The sequence below is a fragment of the Dendropsophus ebraccatus genome, chromosome 6 (assembly GCF_027789765.1).
Source record: "Dendropsophus ebraccatus isolate aDenEbr1 chromosome 6, aDenEbr1.pat, whole genome shotgun sequence".
NCBI lineage: Eukaryota > Metazoa > Chordata > Amphibia > Anura > Hylidae > Dendropsophus > Dendropsophus ebraccatus.
This window is the reverse complement of record NC_091459.1, coordinates 104,308,984-104,330,740: the sequence shown is the minus strand read 5'-3', so window position 1 is coordinate 104,330,740 and position 21,757 is coordinate 104,308,984. Positions and strand designations below refer to the sequence as shown.

The following is a 21,757-nucleotide window of genomic DNA, read 5'->3' as shown; positions in this document are numbered from 1 at the left end:
TAGTTAAGTACCTTTTTTATGTTTTACTGCTATTCTGGGCACCTTAAAAAAGTAAAAAAATATGGTTGTCTATGGTTGTTACTTATTTAAATCACACCTCTCGGTTTTGGGCATTCATGCGTGCTACCTTGAGCTATGAAAGACTTTCTTTCAGAACCTAGTGGTCAACCATACAGTACCTCTTTCTAGCCACATGAATGGAATCTCTTTAAGTGCCTTATAACAAATCTTTTTCTTTCAAATCAACTGGTTTTAGAAAGTTCTATAAATTTGTAATTTACTTCTATTTAAAAATCTCAAGTCTTTCCATACTTATCAGCTGCTGTATGTCCTGCATGAAGTGGTGTTTCGATCTTAGCCTGATACAGTGCTCTCTGCTGTCCCCAGTGTCCGAGACAGGAACTCTCCAGAGCAGAAGAGGTTTTCTATTAGGATTTGCTACTGCTCTTGACAATTCCTGTCTCGGACAGAGGTGGCAGCAGAGAGCACTGTCAGGCTGGAAAAAACACTCCACTTCCTGCAAGGCTTACAGCAGCTGATAAATATGGGAATACTAGAGATTTCAAATAGAAGTAAATTACAAATTTATGTAACTTTCTGAAACCAGTTGATTTGAAAGAAAAATTTTTTATCTGGAGTACTCTTTTAAAATTTAAATAGTTTTATAACAAAGCAGAGGCCACAGATCAAAATCATTAGCAGTCTTCTTGTATTTATTTTGGAGCCTGGCACTAGTGATATAGCTACACCTGTCTGCTGTTTGGGCTTAAAGCTGTCTTGTCAGCAGAAAACATAAGGCTAGTCATCATGATTCTGGACATATCTTTCCTATACATAAAAAGTGAGTGTGTGGTGGGCACAGCGGATTTAAAGATTTAAGGAGGTGCAACAACAACAACAAGCCCAATAGAAACATTACTACAGTACAAGCGATTATGTCAAAAAGCAGAGAAGTGCACACTCACGTTATAACAATTATAGGAAATTATATTCTTTATTACCAAATAGACCACATCACCCAACAATTAAAAGACACTCGTAAAATAGGACAATGCATAACAGACCCAGATGTACCCCCCCCCCCCCCCCCCCCGATTAATAGAGTATCATGTGTATAGGCTATCAATTGTTTTATCCTGGACAGCTCCTTTAGCTTGAGGCCCCCCTAGGTGGAGGTGTCTATATACAGATTTATACAGCTAGTATTAAGTATTAGGAGCCATAAAAGGTAGAAAGCAATAAGCTCTACTAAGTGGAAGCCAATAGCAGACATTCTGCTGTTTAACTACTGTACAGTATATCTAGAATGCAATGGATTAGATAAGCGTTTCTGAAATAGTTCATCAGATCTTATGAGACAACTCATACTGGATCTTCATACTTGTAGGATCCATTGAATTTTAAATGTAGATGTACAGTAGCTTAAATAGTAACTTATTTGGGATTTACTGACCCAGACACAAACAAGGGGAGTGAGGGAGGTGTGAGGGGGCGAAGCAGATCAGAGTGCATAGTGTTCTGTGTTCTCTAACAACTAAAACAGATAGAACACCGTTCTCCCACATTTTCTGTCATAACATTGTCACACATTACAAAACTATTAACCAAATGTTCCAGGGTAATCCCCCCATGTACATTTAGCTTAGCTGAGCATGCATATTAATTTGATGCAGGCTCCACCTCTGGGACCCACACCTATCTCACACCTCTGAGACAGACCTGATTGTAGTCATTCAAATAAATGGAAGTTAAGCAAACTGCAGGAAAAAGCCAATTGCTTTCAGATTTCCAAAGGGTCTGGGAACTTTCATTCTAGAGATAGGTATGGGTCACAGAGGTAGAAATGCATATATCTTTTATAATATTAAATTATGCTGATGTATCTGGTGCCACCCTTTGTAAGCATGGCATCTTGGGGGGCACCTTAGGTATAATGGAGGGTCAACTCAGGAAATCCCCATACAAGCTCAGTGCACATTCAATAAGTAAGAACAACTTGGCAGATTTATTTTCTATGTTTTTCTAAGTTAAACAAGGATGTAGTAGAGAGGAATACAAATCACACTGATAGCACCACACATGTACAGCCTTGTATTAGAAGTATGTGAAATAGGGCTATATGCCAGACCTGGCTAGGGTAACAATATACAAGAGAACTCTTGATATTATATTCTTTAGTGGATTTAGCACAAAGTTTTAAAATTGTTTCTACCAAACACACATAAATCTAACCCACAGTCGATGATCACACACCCCGATTGTGCAAATGACCACTAATGTACACCCCAATCTGGACAACAAAGCTAAAGCATTACAGTCCACACTTCCAGTAACCATTGATACACTTTTGTATCTTTAGGCCGGATTCACACAATGTAAATCTTCAATAAATAACGTCTGTTGTAACACCAGGCGCTATTTATTGAAAACTAAAATAACATTGTGTCCTATGGAATCCCGGACGGAGTGTATACACTCGGGCCAGGATTCCATGCGGCCGCATAGAAAACTGACATGTCAGTTTTATGTGTCCCCTATTCACAGCAGCTCCAGCCGCACTTTACATTGTCTGCTATGGTGATTTGGAATGCGGGCACACCAGAATGCGACCGCATTCCAAATCAAAAGAAGTAAAGTTCATCTGGCCGGTACTGCCCAAAGACGTTTTGAGACCTACTGGTACAGAAATCTGATATAAAGAACAGCAGGAATACTGTTGCCTCTGTGCACCCACTACCAGTGTTGCATTCTCAAACTGCCAGATGATATATCCTTTTGACAACAGGATACATGCCTAGGTCATCCAGCACACATCTTGGTGCAGCAGCCATTTGTGCATCACTGTTCATTTTAGGAAGTGTTATATGTATATAAATATATTTAAAAGAGGGAAAACCCAGCTTTCTTATGTAAGCAGCTTCCTGTAGGCAATGGTTAGTCCCCATCAAACATGGTCCAAGGATGCCCAAAGCTCATTGATGAACATGGGGAATGAAGGTTAGCCAGTCTGGCCTATTCCCACAGAATACAAATAACATGTTCCCCCTTAATCAGGGACGGCGTCAGCACAGGGATCACCTAGGGAAGTGCCGAGTCCCATAGCGCCTCTAGGGGCCCAGAGAGGGAGAGGAGCCTGGTTTTCTAATGTTCAGCTGGTTCACAGTAGAGCAAGGGCCTGATCACATGACCACAAGGTCCTCAACTTTACAGTATAAAGAGCAGCCCGACAGAGAGGAAGAGGGAGTAGACTGAGCTGTAAGTGCTGTGTGTCACTGTCAGTCAGTCAGTGTCTGTGCCAGTCAGTCAGTGTCTGACACTGACTGACTGACAGTGTATGTTAGTGGTTTCTCAAGCAATTGTGCATAGTGTGTTGATGATAGGTGCATAGTGGCTCTGTCGCCCAAGGGCCCGCAGATAATACATATTTATACATAATTTGGTGAATAAGAACTATTTTGGTTAGCTGGATGTCACATATGGGTGCATGACAATATCATTACTCATTAGATTTGTGAGAAACAACGTATGACCTATTATTCAGGGCTAAGGGACATTTGGCACTGAGCAAACGATTTGCCTTTGTCAGCAGTCAATGATGCTTTCCCTAGAACACACTGTAATAAGTAACTTTTTATCTGTGGTTATCTATTACCAAATCTCACACTTACACAGTTAGGGACATATAGCCATCAGGTAGTCCTTGCCACCCGTGCTAATATGTCCAGGAACGCAGCCTTAACACAAAATTGATGAATTATATGTTTTTCCAGTTATCTAATATATTGCATCATAAGTCCTTGACCCAGTATTCATTGGACAATTTCAACAAAGGAGATGTTTTGCCAAATGTGGCTAAGTGTAATGTCCCTAGTGTTACGGAGTACAGGTCAGACACCTGTGACCCTAGGGCTAGTGGGAGTGACGCTGTGTGACAAATGGAGAGAGAGGGAGGGAGGATAGAGGACAGCATTGAAATGGTGCCCGGGCTTCAGAGACACAGAGACTGGGTTAAGGTTCACGTGGCGTCATCTTCTGCAATTCAGTCAAAGGGTTAATAAAGATGCAAGGGACAGTTAGAAGTATATCCTATTCTTTGATTCGTGCCACCCGGCTGTCAGGAACTGTCAGGATGTCCACTCATACGGTTGTGCCTCCATCTCCTGCCCTTCTGCTGCCTCTAAGTGTCCCTCATCGTCTAATGTTGGGCCCCGGCCCTTCAAATGTTCCTCCACGGATACAGTCTTCTGGGGCTCAACAGATGATTGGCCACATGCACCCCGAAATGTTTCAGGTAAGTCCTTTAGTTGTGACTTGTGCTGCATGGCAAATGGGTGTGCAACCGTGGTTGTTTCCAATGTAGCAGAGCTGAGTTTGTCCTCTTGTTCATCTCATCAATATAACAATATGCAAATGTAAAACTATTGCATTATCAACATGAATACTATGATTCACCCCCAAAATGTCTGACACTTAACAAAACTTCTGACAAGTGACAGAGACATGTCAAAAGTTTTATTGGTCAGGGTCTAGGAGGGACATTTACTAAGGAGTCCAATGTGTGTGACTCTTCTAATGGGGATTGGTGTGTATTTTGTTCCAATATCTTGTGACTGATTTATCTTGTGACATGATTTATTATGCCATAGTGAATTTATCTAAGTAAAAAATCGCCGAAAAAGTCGCAAAAATGCAAAATGTGCGCAAGAATATTCACTGGGTACTTACCAGATGTAGGCCTCCACCTGTTTGTGCTACTTTTTAAAAAGTTGCAAATGATAAATTGGGCAAAAATCACCGATTATGTGAACTTTTTGGTGAATACTCAAAACAGGTTGATTTAAAAAAAAAAAAAAAAGTTGCATCTAATAAATATTTGCCCATCGAATACTGGTTCATGAATAGAACTTAGGCAAAAAATCCAATTATTCACCTAAAAATAGGTGCAAAACCCTTAATCCATTTCCCCCTAGGTGTTTAGACTACAATCATTTATTAAAGGGGTAAGGGTTTATCCAGCACTACAAAAACATGGCCACTTTCTTCCAGAGATAGCCCCACTCTTGTCTCCAGTTTGGGTGGGGTTTGCCACTTAGTTCCATTGAAGTGAATGGAGCTTAATTGCAAACCACACCTGACCTGGAGACAAGAGTTGTGTTGTCTCTGGAAGCAAGTGGCCATGTTTTTGTAGCGCTGGATAACCCCTTTAAAACATGCCAAGGGAAGCTGCAACCCAGGCTGGGGCAATCTCCATACACGTGCACTAGACAGACTTACAGGCTTAGGCTATGTTCACACTACGTAAAAAAAACAGCCGTATTTCATAACACCGGCAGAAATTGTGTTTTTTACGTAGTGTGAACCCAGCCTTATAATGTGGCCCATCTAATGCAAATAGGAGATCACAGCGAGCTGGGGAGTGAAGCACGCTGCCATGTACTTCTTCTGGATCATTCCAATGATCAGTCTGGGTCTAAACACTCAGAACCCACCTGAACAAAACTTTTTACATGTTTCTGTTACTTGTCAGTAGTCTTTTTTTTTTATGACAGGTACAGTTTAAAGGGGTACTCCATTGATTTTTTTAAACAACTGGTGTTAGAAAGTTACATAGATTTATCATTTACTTCTGTTAAAAAGTCTTCCAGTAATTATCAGCTGCTGTATATCCATTACTTTGCTCCATTCTTGAGCTATTCTCCCCATACAGTATTGCTTCTAGATAAGTGCAGCCCCAACGTACCACATACTGTACTAACAGCCCTGTACATATCATCTTGCCATGTGCATGAGGTCCTACATAATGAAATCCAAGTTACTAAGTTACTTTATGTCCCCAGAGTTCAGCTTAGGATAAGGAAGGAGGTGTTCTAAGGAAGCGCTATTTAGCAGCACAAAGTGCTTCTAGATAATAATAATAATATTATTTATTTGTATAGCGCCAACAGATTCCGCAGCGCTTAATATAATATAATACAAACAGTAGTATGTGTGCACAATTATTTACTATGCATGTAACTTTCTTAATATTTTATATATTTAGAAAATCATTTGAGTCATTTACTCTTTGTATGTATGTATGTATGTATGTATGATTAGTTCATACATTTGTACACATTATGAATGGGAGTTCCAGAACTTTCTACCACATGGGAATGTACCATTGAGGTTACGGCCACATGCGACTGATTTATTGCACATTTTTCACAGCTGTAGGTACATATTTTGCATCTAAATCCACAGTAGAAAATCTGCATAGCTTTTCTGCTTTAGATATTGGTGCAGAATGTGCTAAGTGAAAAGAAGGCAGTGGCTAGATTTACAAAAATCCGGCTCCATTCATTCTCTATGGACACCGGACCTACCTCCACAGCACGCGCGCTGGCTTCTGACCAGGATATCTCTGTCCCGGGACCGGCTCCGGGAGCGGGACTCGGCGGGATCAGGTCAGTATAAGGGGATCTAGCTGGGGGTCGGGAGCCTGTCAGCCCGGCACGGGGGGTGACAGGTCCTCTTAAAAGGTATAAGGTTTTTTTCAAACTATTTTTATTGTTTTTCACATATAATAAATCACACAACAGAAAGAGGACACATCACATTTCGTGTCCGTAAAGAAAAACACACAGGAATAAACCATACCAATCAGCGTGCTAGTGAATGAGGACACTATGCCTGGCCAGACTATAAGGCACTGTAGTGAAATATCCCAACAATATTCCTGTGGAAACAACCTAACCCCATCCACCCCCTAACTCCCCCCCCCCCTTCCACAGATGCAGGTACCTAAAACAAAAAGGATAAAATAATGTACTGCAGTGTCTATTGCTTCTAAATTATTTTAAGCTGCCAATTACTACACATTGGCCCAGATTATAAAGCTGTGTAAACTAGAAACTTGTGTAAATTGCCCACAGCAACCAATCACAGCTCAGCTTTCAGCTCTTGTAAAAATGATAGGTGAGCTGTGATTGGTTTCTGTGGGCAGTTTGATAAATCAGGGCCATTGTGCATCCTTGCTTTTCTTGTTTAAAATTTACTATTAGGGCCAGCGTAATTCCTTGATGCAGTAGCAAGTGCAGGGAAAAAGCACTTTATAAGCATTTCCCGTAATAAGTGTATATTGGAGATTTGTATAACTTTTGGGGGCAATACAATACTTTTCTAAAAATTTTCACTGGCCTTTTCCTTTAAATTCAACGGCACATTGTTGAGGATGGTCTTCAAATGTTCCTAACCTATCACAGTGTATCAGGCTGGTTGATAGATTTGGTGTATCTGAAAGCTAAATTGGCCTACTTGAACCTAGAATTGTGTGCTTAAATTTTGGAGTATTCTGAGCATTCTTGGTCCATTTAGGTCATGTCCTCTTTATTAGAGGCCCTGCCTGCTTTGCCAAGACAACGCCGTTTTTACTGATGCAAAGTACCCAGTATTTTGGTGCATTTTGGAATATTGTATACTGGAAACGCTGTTGATTTTCGACACTGAAATTCTATTAAAAAATTCTACGGCATAAATGCTGCATTTGGCAATCCCCTGACTGACTACAAAATTGATTGTTAGAGTTATGAGACTGACTAGTGGGCACAGCAGGTCTGCCTATAATTATTTGGATACTACGCAAGTGGGCTTACACTAGTCATCTGCCCATAATAACATACAAACACTTTGGAAGCAAAAGCCATTGTTCAGTCTGCATTTTTGGTCGAGCACTGGCTGGGCTGATTCTATACAAACACTTTGACCGCACATACCTACAACCTACCTGACTCAACAAATCCCTTACCATGTTGTAAATAAATGATGAAATCTTTCTAGAATATAGAAGTAGGAGTCACGAGTCTTTATTGGAACATACACAAGGCATGGTGGGCCAAGATATGGTTAACTAGTTAACTTGAGTTATTTAAGAGCATGTATATAAGATAGTGAGGCGAAAATCCGCTTTACAGTCTGTGGCTTCAAGAGAATTATGACTTCCTCACTATCTGTAAGCAGTCCCGAGTCCCTGAAGCGACCTTTACATGTCCCTCATATACTCCTGCTGGGGCCAGGTCCATCAAACACGTCACCTCGAATCCAGGCTGCTGGGGCACAAACAATGATGGGTCCAATGGATACTGAGATGTTCAAGGTAAGGCTAAACATACAGCGCTCCACCTTCCAGAATGACATGACCTCATGGCCCAAAGCTTCAGTAACAGATGTGTGTAACAGATCTATTGATCGGCCATAAAATGGGCAAACACTCCTCTGCTGATTACAAGGTTTTGAAGGGGTTAATCTAATGATAGAAGTTTAGAGCCACATGAACAAGTCGGAGATCACTTGTGTAGCCCCGCCTATACAGTTACTGAGCCATGTCATAGGCTCTCTAAATGATTGGCACTTGCATCTGGCAGTTGATTTAGATGATTGACGCTTGCATCTGGCAGTTGGTTTAGATGATTGACGCTTGCATCTGGCAGTTGATTTAGTTGATTAGCACTTCATCAGGCCGGTGATTTAGGTGATTGGCACTTGCATCAGGCAGGTGATTTAGGTGATTGGCACTTGCATCAGGCAGTTGATTTAGGTGATTGGCACTTGCATCAGGCAGTTGATTTAGGTGATTGGCACTTGCATCAAGCAGTTGATTTAGGTGATTGGCACTTACGTCAGGCAGTGGATTTAGGTGATTGGCACTTGCATCAGGCAGTTGATTTAGGTGATTGGCACTTGCATCAGGCAGTTGATTTAGGTGATTGGCACTTGCATCAAGAAGTTGATTTAGGTGATTGGCACTTGCATCAGGCAGTTGATTTAGGTGATTGGCACTTGCATCAGGCAGTTGATTTAGGTGATTGGCACTTGCATCAGGCAGTTGATTTAGGTGATTGGCACTTACGTCAGGCAGTGGATTTATGTGATTGGCACTTGCATCAAGCAGTTGATTTAGGTGATTGGCACTTGCATCAGGCAGTTGATTTAGGTGATTGGCACTTGCATCAGGCAGTTGATTTAGGTGATTGGCACTTGCATCAAGAAGTTGATTTAGGTGATTGGCACTTGCATCAGGCAGTTGATTTAGGTGATTGGCACTTGCATCAGGCAGTTGATTTAGGTGATTGGCACTTGCATCAGGCAGTTGATTTAGGTGATTGGCACTTACGTCAGGCAGTGGATTTATGTGATTGGCACTTGCATCAAGCAGTTGATTTAGGTGATTGGCACTTGCATCAAGTAGTTGATTTAGGTGATTGGCGCTTGCATCAGGTAGTTGATTTAGGTGATTGGCGCTTGCATCAGGCAGTTGATTTAGGTGATTGGCACTTGCGTCAGGCAGTTGATTTAGGTGATTGGCACTTGCGTCAGGCAGTTGATTTAGATGAGTGGCACTTGCATCGGCTAGAAATCTACCCATTTAATACCACCCTAAATCTCCAATATACAATGTATTTTTCTTCTCCTGGAGACCATATGAATTTTTATTCGACAGAGTGCCTTGTCTTCTGTTTTGGCCTTCCCAATCATGATAGAGGGTTATGCTGCGTTTACACGGAACGATTATCGTTCGAATTTTCGCAATAACGATCACATTTGAGCGATAATCAAACGATCAAGCGATGAGCGAAAAATCGTTTATTTTGATCTTTCAACATGTTCTCAAATCGTCGTTCATCGTTCGCTAAAAATTCTCAGATCGTTTCGTATAAACAGTCTTTCAAAGATTCACCCTATGTAAAAGATGTGCTTAAGTGATCTTAAAAACGGTTGCATTAACGATCTTTCTTACGATTTTTTTTAATGATTTTCCTAACGGTTTATTCGTCTAGACGCTGATCGTTATAAAAACCAAATTTTTGCTTCAAAATCGTTAAACGATCGATTGGGCAAATTATCGCTCCGTGTAAACCCAGCATTATTCTCTGCATATGAATTCTTCAAGCACAATTGTCTATTGCAATGAGCAGGATGTTCTCAGAATACGGACACAATAAGATGGCGTCAGTCTAGTCATGGCTTTTATGAACATATTACAACCCAATTATACAATGGGTAATTTTATTTTGATGGATTTTATAGGTCACCATGCTTAATATCTATTGCTTGGCAGCTGTTCGGCATACCACCAGGAAAACCACTAGAAGATAAATGTACTCAGTGGACCTTATAACAATTGCATAACAAGGCTTTCTGGAAGCAGAGAAGCCAGGATTAGAGGAAAGCTGTTATTATATTGTCTTGTAACCGTTAGTTAACAATTATAACAAATAGGCTAAAGTCAATGTTTACTATGGAAATGTCAAACCCTTCCCCAATATCTCACAATGCCTCTGTCTGTACATCATTAAAAGGATGTCCTATTCCAGCTTGCTGGTAAAGCCATCCCCTCTCTATATCAGTCCTTGTTTTATACTTAGCAGCCCTATTATACTGAATAACGGTTTAGAATGAGAAAAAAAAGGGTATACTGTTAAAGAAACAGCTCCACCCGGGCTATGTATAATGTGAATGTAGCCGAGCTTCAATACCAGACACTCTGCACAGTTTATGGTATGCCTTACACAAAAACGCCTAGACCACAAAAAAGACCATTGACACATAAAGTCAAAAACGCCAGAAAAAATGGCAGAAAAAAGCACAAATGCATAAAAAAATGCAGCTTTTGGCAGATTTTCTTTTTTTTTTTTTTCTGAAAAACGCCACACAAAAAGGATGTGTGAGGGCACCCTTAGAGGCAGTGCTAAGTTGCAGCATACATGCCTCCTCCCTCCCCACCCCTTCATGCCCCACATGATTGATGTATGTGGTTTGATTTTAAGCACAAAGCCTGGTAGTCATGACTGGGTGTATAGAGAAGCATTTCCACATAAGTGCCAGCAGAAGGGAATATTTTTCATGATCATCTGTGTTAAGCAGGGTAAGCAGAAAAAAACCCACTCTAAAATCCACGCATCTTGTGGTGAGGATTTAATGCTGTGGATTTCCCTGTGCAAGATTACTGTGGAAATGTTCTAATGCAATTTCACTGCAAGTCAGCACTTGGGGGTGTCTTATATTAGGCCCCGCCCCCTTTCCCCGGCAGGATTCACTAAGAGGTGCACATCTGCGCCCGGCGTACTAAATCTACACCTGCTTCCAGCAGGTGCGGATGTGGATCATGATTTATGCCTGCGAGCAGGCGTAAATCATGCTAAATGAAGCGCGAGAGGAGGCCATGCCTCCTCCCCGCCTTGTCACGCCCCCTCAAGTTCCCTCAGTCCACCTATCGTACAAGCGGGGCGTACGGGAGGCATACGCCAGGGAGAAGGGACAAATCTGCACCTTCTCCCTGGCGTACGCCTCGGGTGGACGTTTCATAAATGTCCCCCTTGGTCTTCAGTCCAGTCCCTTCTACCTGTGACATCAACCAACACTTTCTTTAAATCTCTATATCTAGCACTTCTGCCATTTCTGTGATTCAGTATTTCAGCCTCTCTGACTCAGTATCATCATCATACTCTATAAGGTTATGTTCTTACAACAAATTTTCATGTGGAAATATTCACATTATATGAAGATTAACATGCACATGCAAATTATTGCCATTCACTGACATTTTTATGCACCATCAGTTTTGAATATGCTATGTGGAAAAAATGCACTATATGAACTATAGCATAGATTACTTTAAGGCAGGGATGTTGCAAAACTACAATTCCCATCATGCCTGGACAGCTGAAGCTTTAGCTTTGGTTTAAAGGGGTACTCCAGCCGGGGGGCACTTTTTTGCTGGGACCGGGGAGGAGGTGGCTGAGGGAAAGGACGTACACTCACCTCCTTCCAGCGTCAGGTCCCGCATCGCGGCGCTCTGGTGCCCAGTTCCCGGCCGCTTCCGGGTGTCTGATGCGGGCCCGAGACGTGACGTCTCAGGTCCGCTCAGCCACTCAGTGAAGGAGGCGGGATCCGTTTCAAGTCCGCTCAGATCCCGCTTCCTTCACTGAGTGGCTGAGAGGACCTGAGACGTCACGTCTCGGGCCCGCGTCAGACACCCGGAAGCGGACGGCAACCGGGCACCGGAGCGCCGCGATGCAAGACCCGCCGCTGGAACCGGGGAGAAGAGCTGACGTCTTTTCCCTCGGCCACCTCCTCCCCGATCCCAGCAAAAAAGTGCCCCCCCCCCCCCCGCTGGAGAACCCTTTAAGGCTATATTGACACACAGTATAACAACAGTTGTTGCTAACCAACAGCCGTTATTATAATGACAGATCTCTGACAGCTGCAGGAACATTTATTTCCATACGGCCCATTCGGGGTGTGTTTGGAAATCATTTAAGCATTGATTTCCATACACACAACGGACGCACAGACTGCATCCGTGTAAGCATGAAGGATTAATAATGCCCGCTGTTTCGCGAACGTTATTAATTGACATGCTCATTCTTTTGCACAGCCGTTGTCAGTGCGGTGTATGCATGGAACAGGCAGCATTGCATTGATTTCAATGCAATGCTGCCCAGGCTGAAAAGAACTGCTGCTGTTTTAATTGAAAACATTTGTTCTTTTAAAAAATAGTATGTTGTGTGAACACAGCCGTAAAGCGAATGTGCCATCAGGTACATCGGTTTCGCTTTTCATCTTAACGGATTGGCGCCAGCATGGGGATGTTAGTGGCGCGGTCCTTTTTATGAAACAGTGGCCGTTCTTTTCAGCCTGGGCAGCATTGCATTAAAATAAATGCAATGCTGCCCGTTCCATGCACACGCCACACTGACAACAGGTATTGTTTGGTGTGGCTGTTGTCTATTCCCGAGCACCGGCCGGTGAGCCTCCCCCAGTTCTCAATGCCGGAGAGGTTGTTCAGGAATAGACCAGCGACATGTGTGGGAACTGGGCAACAGTTCAAAAAAAGGACTGCGCCACCAACATTCCCGCACTGGCTCCAATCCATTAAGGTAAAAACCCCAAAGCCATGGACCTGATGGTATATTCGCTTTAAACTGAAAAAATGTCTCTATTTTTGCACAAGGACAGGTGAAGCTGGGCGGCCTCCTTGATCGGTCAAGACAAAGTATAGTTATTAGGTGAATCGTACACAATGAATGGCCGGGAGGGTGATCTGAAGGCCACCCAGTGCTCCGTAATGCATAAACCTAGAGAATAAAAACCTCTTTTTGTTTTATACTATAAAGGATCATGTATATGCAGATTGTTGTTGATGGTTATTGCTCTGTTGAGTAATAGTTGCATCTTTTTCTTTCCTACAGATAATGGATGACATTAAGCTTGGGATACAATACGCCTTCCAGACAAAGAACACGTTGACCCTGGCTATAAGTGGCTCAGGACACTGTGCTATGGAGGCTGCCATATTTAATGTGGTGGAGAAAGGCGAAGTAGTTCTTGTAGCTTTAAATGGCATCTGGGGAGAGAGAGCTGCTGACATTGCCCAGAGGATAGGTAAGAAGGACAGACAAGTCCACTTTTACTACTCTCATCATTAACAAAACACGGGATAAAGGGAACGCCATCAGAAAATAACTTACTGCTTAAATGAATTTTTTTTCCAGATTTTTTTAATGTCAGATTTTATATGCATGTATATATATATATATATATATATATATATATATATATATATGCAAAAAAAGGGGTCAGTGGAGCCTCAGTTACGAGTCTCAAACCACGTGTTTTGAGACTCGTAACTGAGGCTCCACGGACCCCTTTTTTGCATATTCAAATTTTGTATGGGACAATCAATGGAGACTTGTAAATGAGTACTCCATTAGAATTTTTCACTGTTCTCCCTGAGTTCAGTGATTGTTGTGTGTATATATATATATATATATATATATATATATATATATATATTTTTTTTTTTTTTTTTTTTTTTTTTTTTCTTTCAGTCTTGCATAATGCTCTCTGCTGTCACCTATGTCTGTGTTAGGAACTGCCCAGGGCAGTAGCAAATTCCCAGAGAAAAACTCTTTGGACAGTTCCTGGTATGGACAGAGGTGGCAGCAGAGACCATTGCAAAAAATACATTACTTCCTGCATGACATACAGCAGCTGATAAGTAAGTCTGCATAATGTTCCAAATCCAGCTGACCAAAAAAAATATTGCTTTTTGCTGAGTACCCCTTTAAGATGCCCAAACACCTATGACAAATGCCAAATGTTTGTTTCTCTCCAAATCCCTTCATACAATTGAATACGTATACCAGATGGACAAAAGATGGCTGCAAGACAGCTCTCCAGGGGCGTAACTACCACTATAGCAGCCATAGCGGCTGCTATGGGGCCCGTCGCATCAGGAGGCCCCATGGCCTGCTCCTGCAATACACTGGGCCCCCTGAGCCGTCATCATTTGCAGCACCGGGTGGCCCTGCTGGTCTCCTGGGTTTTGCAAATGTCCCTTTAACTGCAAGCACTCCTGACCAGAGCTAGCAGTTATGTAGTTATGACTTCACTTAACCGTTTAGTGGTCAGTCGGGGGGGGGGGGGGGGGCCCAATCAAAAGTTTACTATGGGGCCCAGCCATTTCTAGTTACGCCCCTGCAGCTCTCCCTTGCTGTATACCCCTGAGAACAAACAGTTTAGGCTGTTGAATTCCAACACGACCCACCTTTTTCCAGGCTCCTTGTTCCAGTTCTCCTATACAGTATAGACTACTCTGTAATTTCTCTGTAATATAGCCCCCTTATGTGCAGCATCCCCATAAATAGCCCCCTCATATGCAGCATCCGCATATATAGCCCCCCCCCCCTTGTGCAGCATCCCCATATAGTGAATCACACCCACCCATGCAGTGCCCCCCATAAAAAGAGGAATAAAAAAATACTCACACTCCCCAGCAGATACTTTCTTTTCCCTGAGCTCTGGTACCCGGAGGCTAATCAGAGAGCCAGGGAAGTAGCTAGGATTCATGGGGGCCCCATAAAAATAAAAATGATGGGATCCCATAAATCTTGTAGGCCCCTCCTCCCAATACACAAACTCACTCAGCACAGTCCCCCAGCGTTCCTTCATTCTCCCAGCTCCCCAACACAGGAGTGCTGTCACGCCAGGGAGCTAGGAGAAAAAACGCCTGAGGACTGCCCTGGGCCAAGTGAGTATGTATGGGGAGGCTTGGATCTGGGGCATGTAGCTCTGAAGTCCCAAAGTGAGCTACATCAAGGTGTCCAACGAACCCCCCCAAAGCCTGGGCTGACACTAAAACTGCACAAATATTCCACCATTGTATACACCGACACAAAGGCATATTAGAGACACCCAAATATGCACACACAATACACTTTACATACAGTATATACAGCCAATCATACTAACATACTAGACACATTACATAAATACACAATAGATGTGTGCACACACATATTACATAGATGCACAAGTATGTTTATCCAGGACAGGGAACTCCAAGGGATCTTCATGCCTCCTCTTCTTCCAGCCTGGACCGTGCAGCCCTCCCCCTCCTCAACGACTGCAGAGCTGTATACCAGAGGGGTCACCAGGCTAGGATTAACTTTACCATAGGCCCCGGGCTGTTGACCAAGCTTGGGCCCCCCCTCACCCCACTCTGACTGCACTAGTGTAGTGTCCATGGTACAGGATGGATAATGTCATGATGCCCGTTTTTGTGCAAAATTGCAGTAAAAAAGCTGCGATTTTTTGCAAATAATGGCAAAACTGTATCCAGGAGACAATACACCACTTAAAGTATAAGTCTTTTTGGGTGGCCATGGGCCCCCAGAAGCTCAGGGCCCCAGGCTACCGCCCAAAAAGGACCTATTATAACCCGCTACTGGGGTTCACTGCAGGGGAAGGGGGGTCAGGAGAGAGGAGGGGGCCCTGCTGATGCTCTCTGAATCTTCCTGCCTGCTCTGTGTGGAGGGGGCACCAGCTAACAGGAAGATAGCTAAGCCTGTTTGTTCCTGTCCTGTGAGGTAATTACGACCTGTGCACAGAGACTGCAGGGGAGGGACAGGCCCCCGGATTTTAGTTCAGGCAAAGAGCTGCCCTGCAAAGGACCCCATCTTTTAATGAATATTAATGAACTGTGAAAGGCAGCAGCGCCCCGACGGCCCTACTGGTTATACTGCCCTGCTATCAAAGCTAGATCCATGGAGGCAGACCAGCTTTTCCTCATGCTACTAGTTAATAGGGTCAGCACAGCAGTCGGCCCCAGCGCCCCCCTTTGTTTACTGGAGTGAGGCGCCCTGTGCAGTGGCACTGGTCGTAAACCCCTAAGGCCTGCCTCTACCCCTCCCCCCCTTTTCTGCACAATAACCTCTGCACAGATTACAGGACCTGCCTAGAAACCTTTTTCTACATAAATCAATCCAGACTAATGGTGCGTTCACACCTACAGGATCTGCAGCAGATTTTCTGCAGCAGATTTTATTTAAATAACTGAACACAGCATCAAATCTGCTGCAGATCCTGTAGGTGTGAACGCACCATAAAGGCCCCTATGGTCCATGTGTCTGATGTCTAAAATGTCTAAATAAATATGTCTCACAATTTGGTTTTAGATTGATAAACTAATACAGGCAATATGGTCCCTTTAAGGACACTGGGTCTAAAGTTGTAACAGCCGACCTCCCACTGAATGGGCAGTGTGCTTCAAATGCACTCTATGTTCCACACATACAGACAATGCATTGGCGATCTAGTTGTCGGGTGCTCCATCCATCTCTCTGCTAGGACGTCTTTGGCTCCAATAAGATATAGCTACTACCGCACTATACCATGGCCTTGAATGCTCATGTTGTAGTATATTACAATGATGACCTGAGTCTGTATTTCGGTAGACAGGTTAATTATTGCTATATGCCTGACATCTAGCATTTGCACCTGGTCAGTTCTCAGTAGTGTTGGCTTGGACTCTGCACTGGCATCTGCCAAACATTCACACATGAATTTAACCCTTTCTCGGATTCACGCACTGCTGTGATTATAGATATGTACCAATTTTTGCTTTTTGACAAACTCTCTGATTCTGGCCTGTGAGAATTACATGTAAAAATGCTATTATTAAGATGGATAGAAAGTAACAATGATTGTGTATTTTGTGTAATTCAGGTGCTGATGTGCGTCTCCTGGCAAAGCCACCTGGTGAAGGCTTCAGCTTAAAAGAAATAGAAAAGGTAACATAAACCCATCATTATAGTCTACAAACCTGACTTTTTATAAGGTCCTGATGTGTGGTCCTAAGGTCCTCCTGTTTTGGCAGATTCAAGCTGTCCATATATTACAGGCCAGCATGCAGCTTTACCAGTTAGTATATTTATTGGCAAGACCAACAAGGGGCATCAATACAGTATATAAAATATAAAAGAGCAGATAGGTAAAGATATATAATGGTGATTTATGCAAAGCTGACCATGAATATAAAACTTTTCTTCCTTTTCTTCCTTTTGAAATCCAGGGTTTAGCTGAACACAAGCCTTCTCTCTTCTTCATCACTCATGGAGAGTCGTCCAGTGGAGTGGCACAGCCATTAGATGGCATTGGAGACCTGTGCCACCGGTATGTGCCCATAGAATAAAATCTTTTGATGATTCAAGGGATTTGGATCTCTGTAACATTGAAGGGGTACTCCAGCAAAAAAAAACCTTTTAAATCAACTGGTGCCAGAAAGTGTCAGAGATTTGTAATTTACTTCTATTAAAAAATCTGAAGTCTTCCAGTACTTATCAGCTGCTGTATGTCCTTTCCAGTCTGGAAAGAAGGAGAGATTTTCTATGGGAATCTGCTACTGCTCAGGACAGTTCCTGTCACGGGCAGAGGTGGCAGCAGAGAGCAATGTGTCAGACTTGAAAGAATAAACCACTTCCTGCAGGACATACAGCAGCTGATAAGTACTGGAAGACAGGAGATTGTTTAATAGAAGTAAATTACAAAGCTCTGGCACTTTCGGACACCCGTTCATTTGAAAGGATTTTTCTTTTGTTCAACAGCATCAATCACCAGCTAATATAAGGATGTGTCATGACATGAGATGAATCAGAATTGACTATTAGCCCTAGAATGAAATATTTGTCGTCTCCCCCTATACAGGCATAACTGCCTCCTTCTGGTAGACTCTGTGGCCTCTCTGGGAGGTGTTCCTATCTACATGGACAAACAAGGTTAGTGATTATTTCCTTCATTCTGTTGTAAAATGGTGAATTTCTGTAGTATGGTGCTTTTGTACCATTTGATTTTCACAAAATGACTATTGCTTTTGCTGCAATTACAGACACAAGTCTTTTGGGGTATGTCTCTTAGGTTAGCACTAGTGTTTAATGGCGATGCCGACCAGTTTGGGTTCAGGAACATTCTCCAAACCGGAACCTTTGGCATCTGACTCCCCGCGGCTGCAGACATTGGATGCAGCCCTAGGGTGTCCTGAAAAACATGGATCCGGCCTATGGACTTAGGGTCATTGTCCCACTAGAAGCGGACCCCCTGTCCCAAGTCTTTGGATGCCTGGAACAGGTTTTCCTCAAGAATTGCCCAGTGTTTACTGCCATCCACCTTTTCTTTGACCCTGACCAGTTTGTCCAGTACCTGTTGATGAAAAACATCTCCATGACATGGTGCTGCCACCTCCATGTTTTACTGTAGGAATGGGGGTCATGGGGTAATAGGAAACAATGGGTTTGTACCACACATAGCATTTCAAACGTTATCCAGTTAACGTTAACAGTTCAATTTTAGTCTTTTTTTCCCCCTAAGGCTGGGTTCACACACTGTGTTTTTGCAATTTGTTTAACGTATACATTTTATGGAAAAAAAAATGGAATGAAACAGATGCTTTTTCTTAACGGACACAAAAGTAGTGTTGACTAAAAGTAACCAATTAAAAACGGATGAACGGATTGCAAAAACACAGTGTGAACCCAGTCTAACCCAACTTTTTCTCTGATGTATTGGAAGCTCCTTGGTTTTCATGTTGCCTCAAAGGACACTCATAACAGGTGGAGGTAACGGAACATTAAGGCTGCATTCACATGTTCTGTGTTCCACACGGAACACAGACGTGGGATGCCTGTAACGGACTTCTCCCCCGCCCAGGCAGCGTCTGTGATAAGATGCTGGGAGCGGGGGAACTGTACAGATATGCGCCGCGCTGTAATGACAGCGGCGCACGGCTGATTCATTACAGCGCGGCACATATCTGTACAGTTCCCCCGCTCCCAGGATCTTATCACAGATACTGCCTGGGCGGGGGAGAGAGTCCATTACAGGCATTCCACGTCCGTGTTCCGTGCGGAACACAGAACATGTGAATGCAGCCTAGGGGTCCATTTACACAGAAAGATTATCTGACAGATTATCTGACAACGGTTTGAAGCCAAAGCCTGGAATGGACTATAAACAGAGATCAGGTCATAAAGGAAAGCCTGAGATTGGTCCTCTTTTCAAATCCATTCCTGGCTTTGGCTTCAAATCTTTGGCAGATAATCTGTCAGATAATCTTTCCGTGTAAATGGACCCTTATGCTACGTTTACACGGAACGATTATCGGGCGAATTTTCGCGATAACGATCGAATTCGAACGATAATCGTACGTGTAAACGAGGTGAACGATCGATAAATCGTTCATTTTGATCTTTTAACATGTTCTTAAATCGTAGTTTGCAAAAAATTTGCCGATCGTTCCATGTAAACAGTCGTTCACTGATTTTACCTATGTGTGAGATAGGCTTAAGCGATCGCAAAACGAATTTTCTGTACGATATATCGTTCCATCTAAACGCTGATACTTGTTACTTCGAAATCGTTAATTATACGATCGGGCCAATAATCGCCTCGTGTAAACGTAGCATTAGTCACAGATCATGTGACACTTTGAACGCAAGTTTTATATTGTTTCCAAACAATATTTTTTTCGTTCATCCCACCACAATAATTTGGACTACTTTGGTTCCATTTACACAGAAAGATTATCTGACATTATCTACCAAAGATTTGAAGCCAAAGCCAGGAATGGATTTGATAAGAGGAGAAATCTCAGTCTTTCCTTTATGACCTGTTCTCTTTTTATAGTCTGTTTCTGGCTTTGGCTTCAAATCTTTGGCAGATAATCTGTCAGATAATCTTTCTGTGTAAATGGACCCTTTGTCAGATCCATTAAACTGAAATCACAGTAAAAAAAACAGGGAGTGAATACTTTCACAAGGTCCTGTACATTCCATGTTCTATATAGACACCTATTGTTAGATTTGTTTAATAAAGATTAAGAAGATCACAGTAGTAACGACAATTTACTACCACCTTATTTGATTCAATCTACTATGGATACAGCCATAGTAATCAGAAATATGGTCCATGTCTTCTGTCTCAGCTTTGACTCAGATGTTTCCCTTTTATTTGGCTGTTTGCTGATAACTGAGATAACTCCTATCTGCTGAATGAAGCAGACTGGTAAAAGATAGCTAGTAATGATGTAATGGAGGCTGGTTGCGTGCTCTCAGAGTGCCACCTAATGGATGGAAAGTATTATTACACCGTAGGACAGCAATTACCCAAAATATAATTTACAGATAATCAATGTAGTCCGCTGTAAGCTAGAACACAGATATCAGTGCCAACCACTGTAGATCTGATTATAATTATTATCGTTGTAATGTCTCTGATAGGAATCGACATCCTATATTGTGGTTCTCAGAAAGTGTTAAATGCTCCTCCAGGAACTGCTCCCATCTCATTCAATGAAGCTGCAAGGTATGTATTAGAGAGAAAAGACACGTCCCCCAGTAAATTAAACCTGAGGGCCCCTATGGACACATAAGCCCCTATGGGAAACCACCATTACAAATAGCCAAATAGCATAGGATAGAGGCTTGTGCCACCGGGGAGGAATATATACCGTGTTTCCCCGAAAGTAAGACAGTGTCTTACGTTCTTTTTACTCCCAAAAGTCCCACTATGTCTTACTTTTGGGGTATGTCTTATATTGGACAGGGGTGTATGACTGTATAGGGGGGGGAGACAGGGGTGTATGACTGTATAGGGGGGGGAGACAGGGGTGTATGACTGTATAGGGGGGCGGACAGGGGTGTATGACTGTATAGGGGGGGGAAACAGGGGTGTATGACTGTATAGGGGGGCGGACAGGGGTGTATGACTGTAGTCCCCTCAGTAACAGTGCAGGACTGTAACATAGGAGGAATGGATGTGCTGCAGCTGGCAGGATAACACACACAGCTATAAGTTATCCCGCCTGCTGCAGCCCATTATTCCTCCTATCCTGTACTGTTACTGAGGGGATGAGATGACAGGTCAGCTGTCACACGTTGTCCTGTGTGTGCAGGGAGGCGGCCATGTCAGAGCTGGAGGAGCAGCAGCACGTGAGGGCGGCTGTCCTGTACTCCCCTCAGTGAGCAGGGACGCCGGACCGGACGGGTGGTGGGCGCATGGACGGTGCGGCAGGACGGGGCCTCAGAGAGGGCGGACAGGTGCGCGCACGGGGGGTGGGGGGAAGGTCGCTTGGACCAGACGGGGGCGGTGCGGGCAGTCACCTGGGCCCTGCTGCTCCTTCAGCTCCCGCACCAATACCGGCGTCCCTGCACATGACGTGCAGCGCTCGTGCCGGGCCGCGCGTGTGTGTGTGTGCGCGCGCGTGCGAGCCTCTGACAGGACGGGCGCAGGGACATAAAAGTACAAAAATACCGCCCTATGTACTATGTCTTACATTCGGGGTATGTCTTACTTTAGCCCAGCCCCCGAAAGTCCAACTATGTCTTACTTTCGGGGGTGTCTTACTATCGGGGAAACACGGTACAATGTATGTACTTGTATTAATCCA

At 43.3% G+C, this 21,757-nt stretch overlaps 1 protein-coding gene across 1 annotated transcript in view; it reads left to right on the top strand.

The window, feature by feature from the left end:
• The first annotated feature begins 3,995 nt into the window (after positions 1 to 3,995).
• The window catches only part of AGXT (alanine--glyoxylate aminotransferase), a 28,692-nt gene continuing 10,930 nt past the window's right edge, over positions 3,996 to 21,757 (top strand). Inside the window, exons 1-6 of the mRNA XM_069975487.1 lie at positions 3,996 to 4,291; positions 13,227 to 13,419; positions 17,044 to 17,108; positions 17,390 to 17,490; positions 18,022 to 18,092; positions 20,589 to 20,673. Coding sequence (XP_069831588.1) covers positions 4,061 to 4,291; positions 13,227 to 13,419; positions 17,044 to 17,108; positions 17,390 to 17,490; positions 18,022 to 18,092; positions 20,589 to 20,673 — 746 coding nt within the window. The 5' untranslated portion in view covers positions 3,996 to 4,060. The remainder of the gene's footprint in view (positions 4,292 to 13,226; positions 13,420 to 17,043; positions 17,109 to 17,389; positions 17,491 to 18,021; positions 18,093 to 20,588; positions 20,674 to 21,757) is intronic.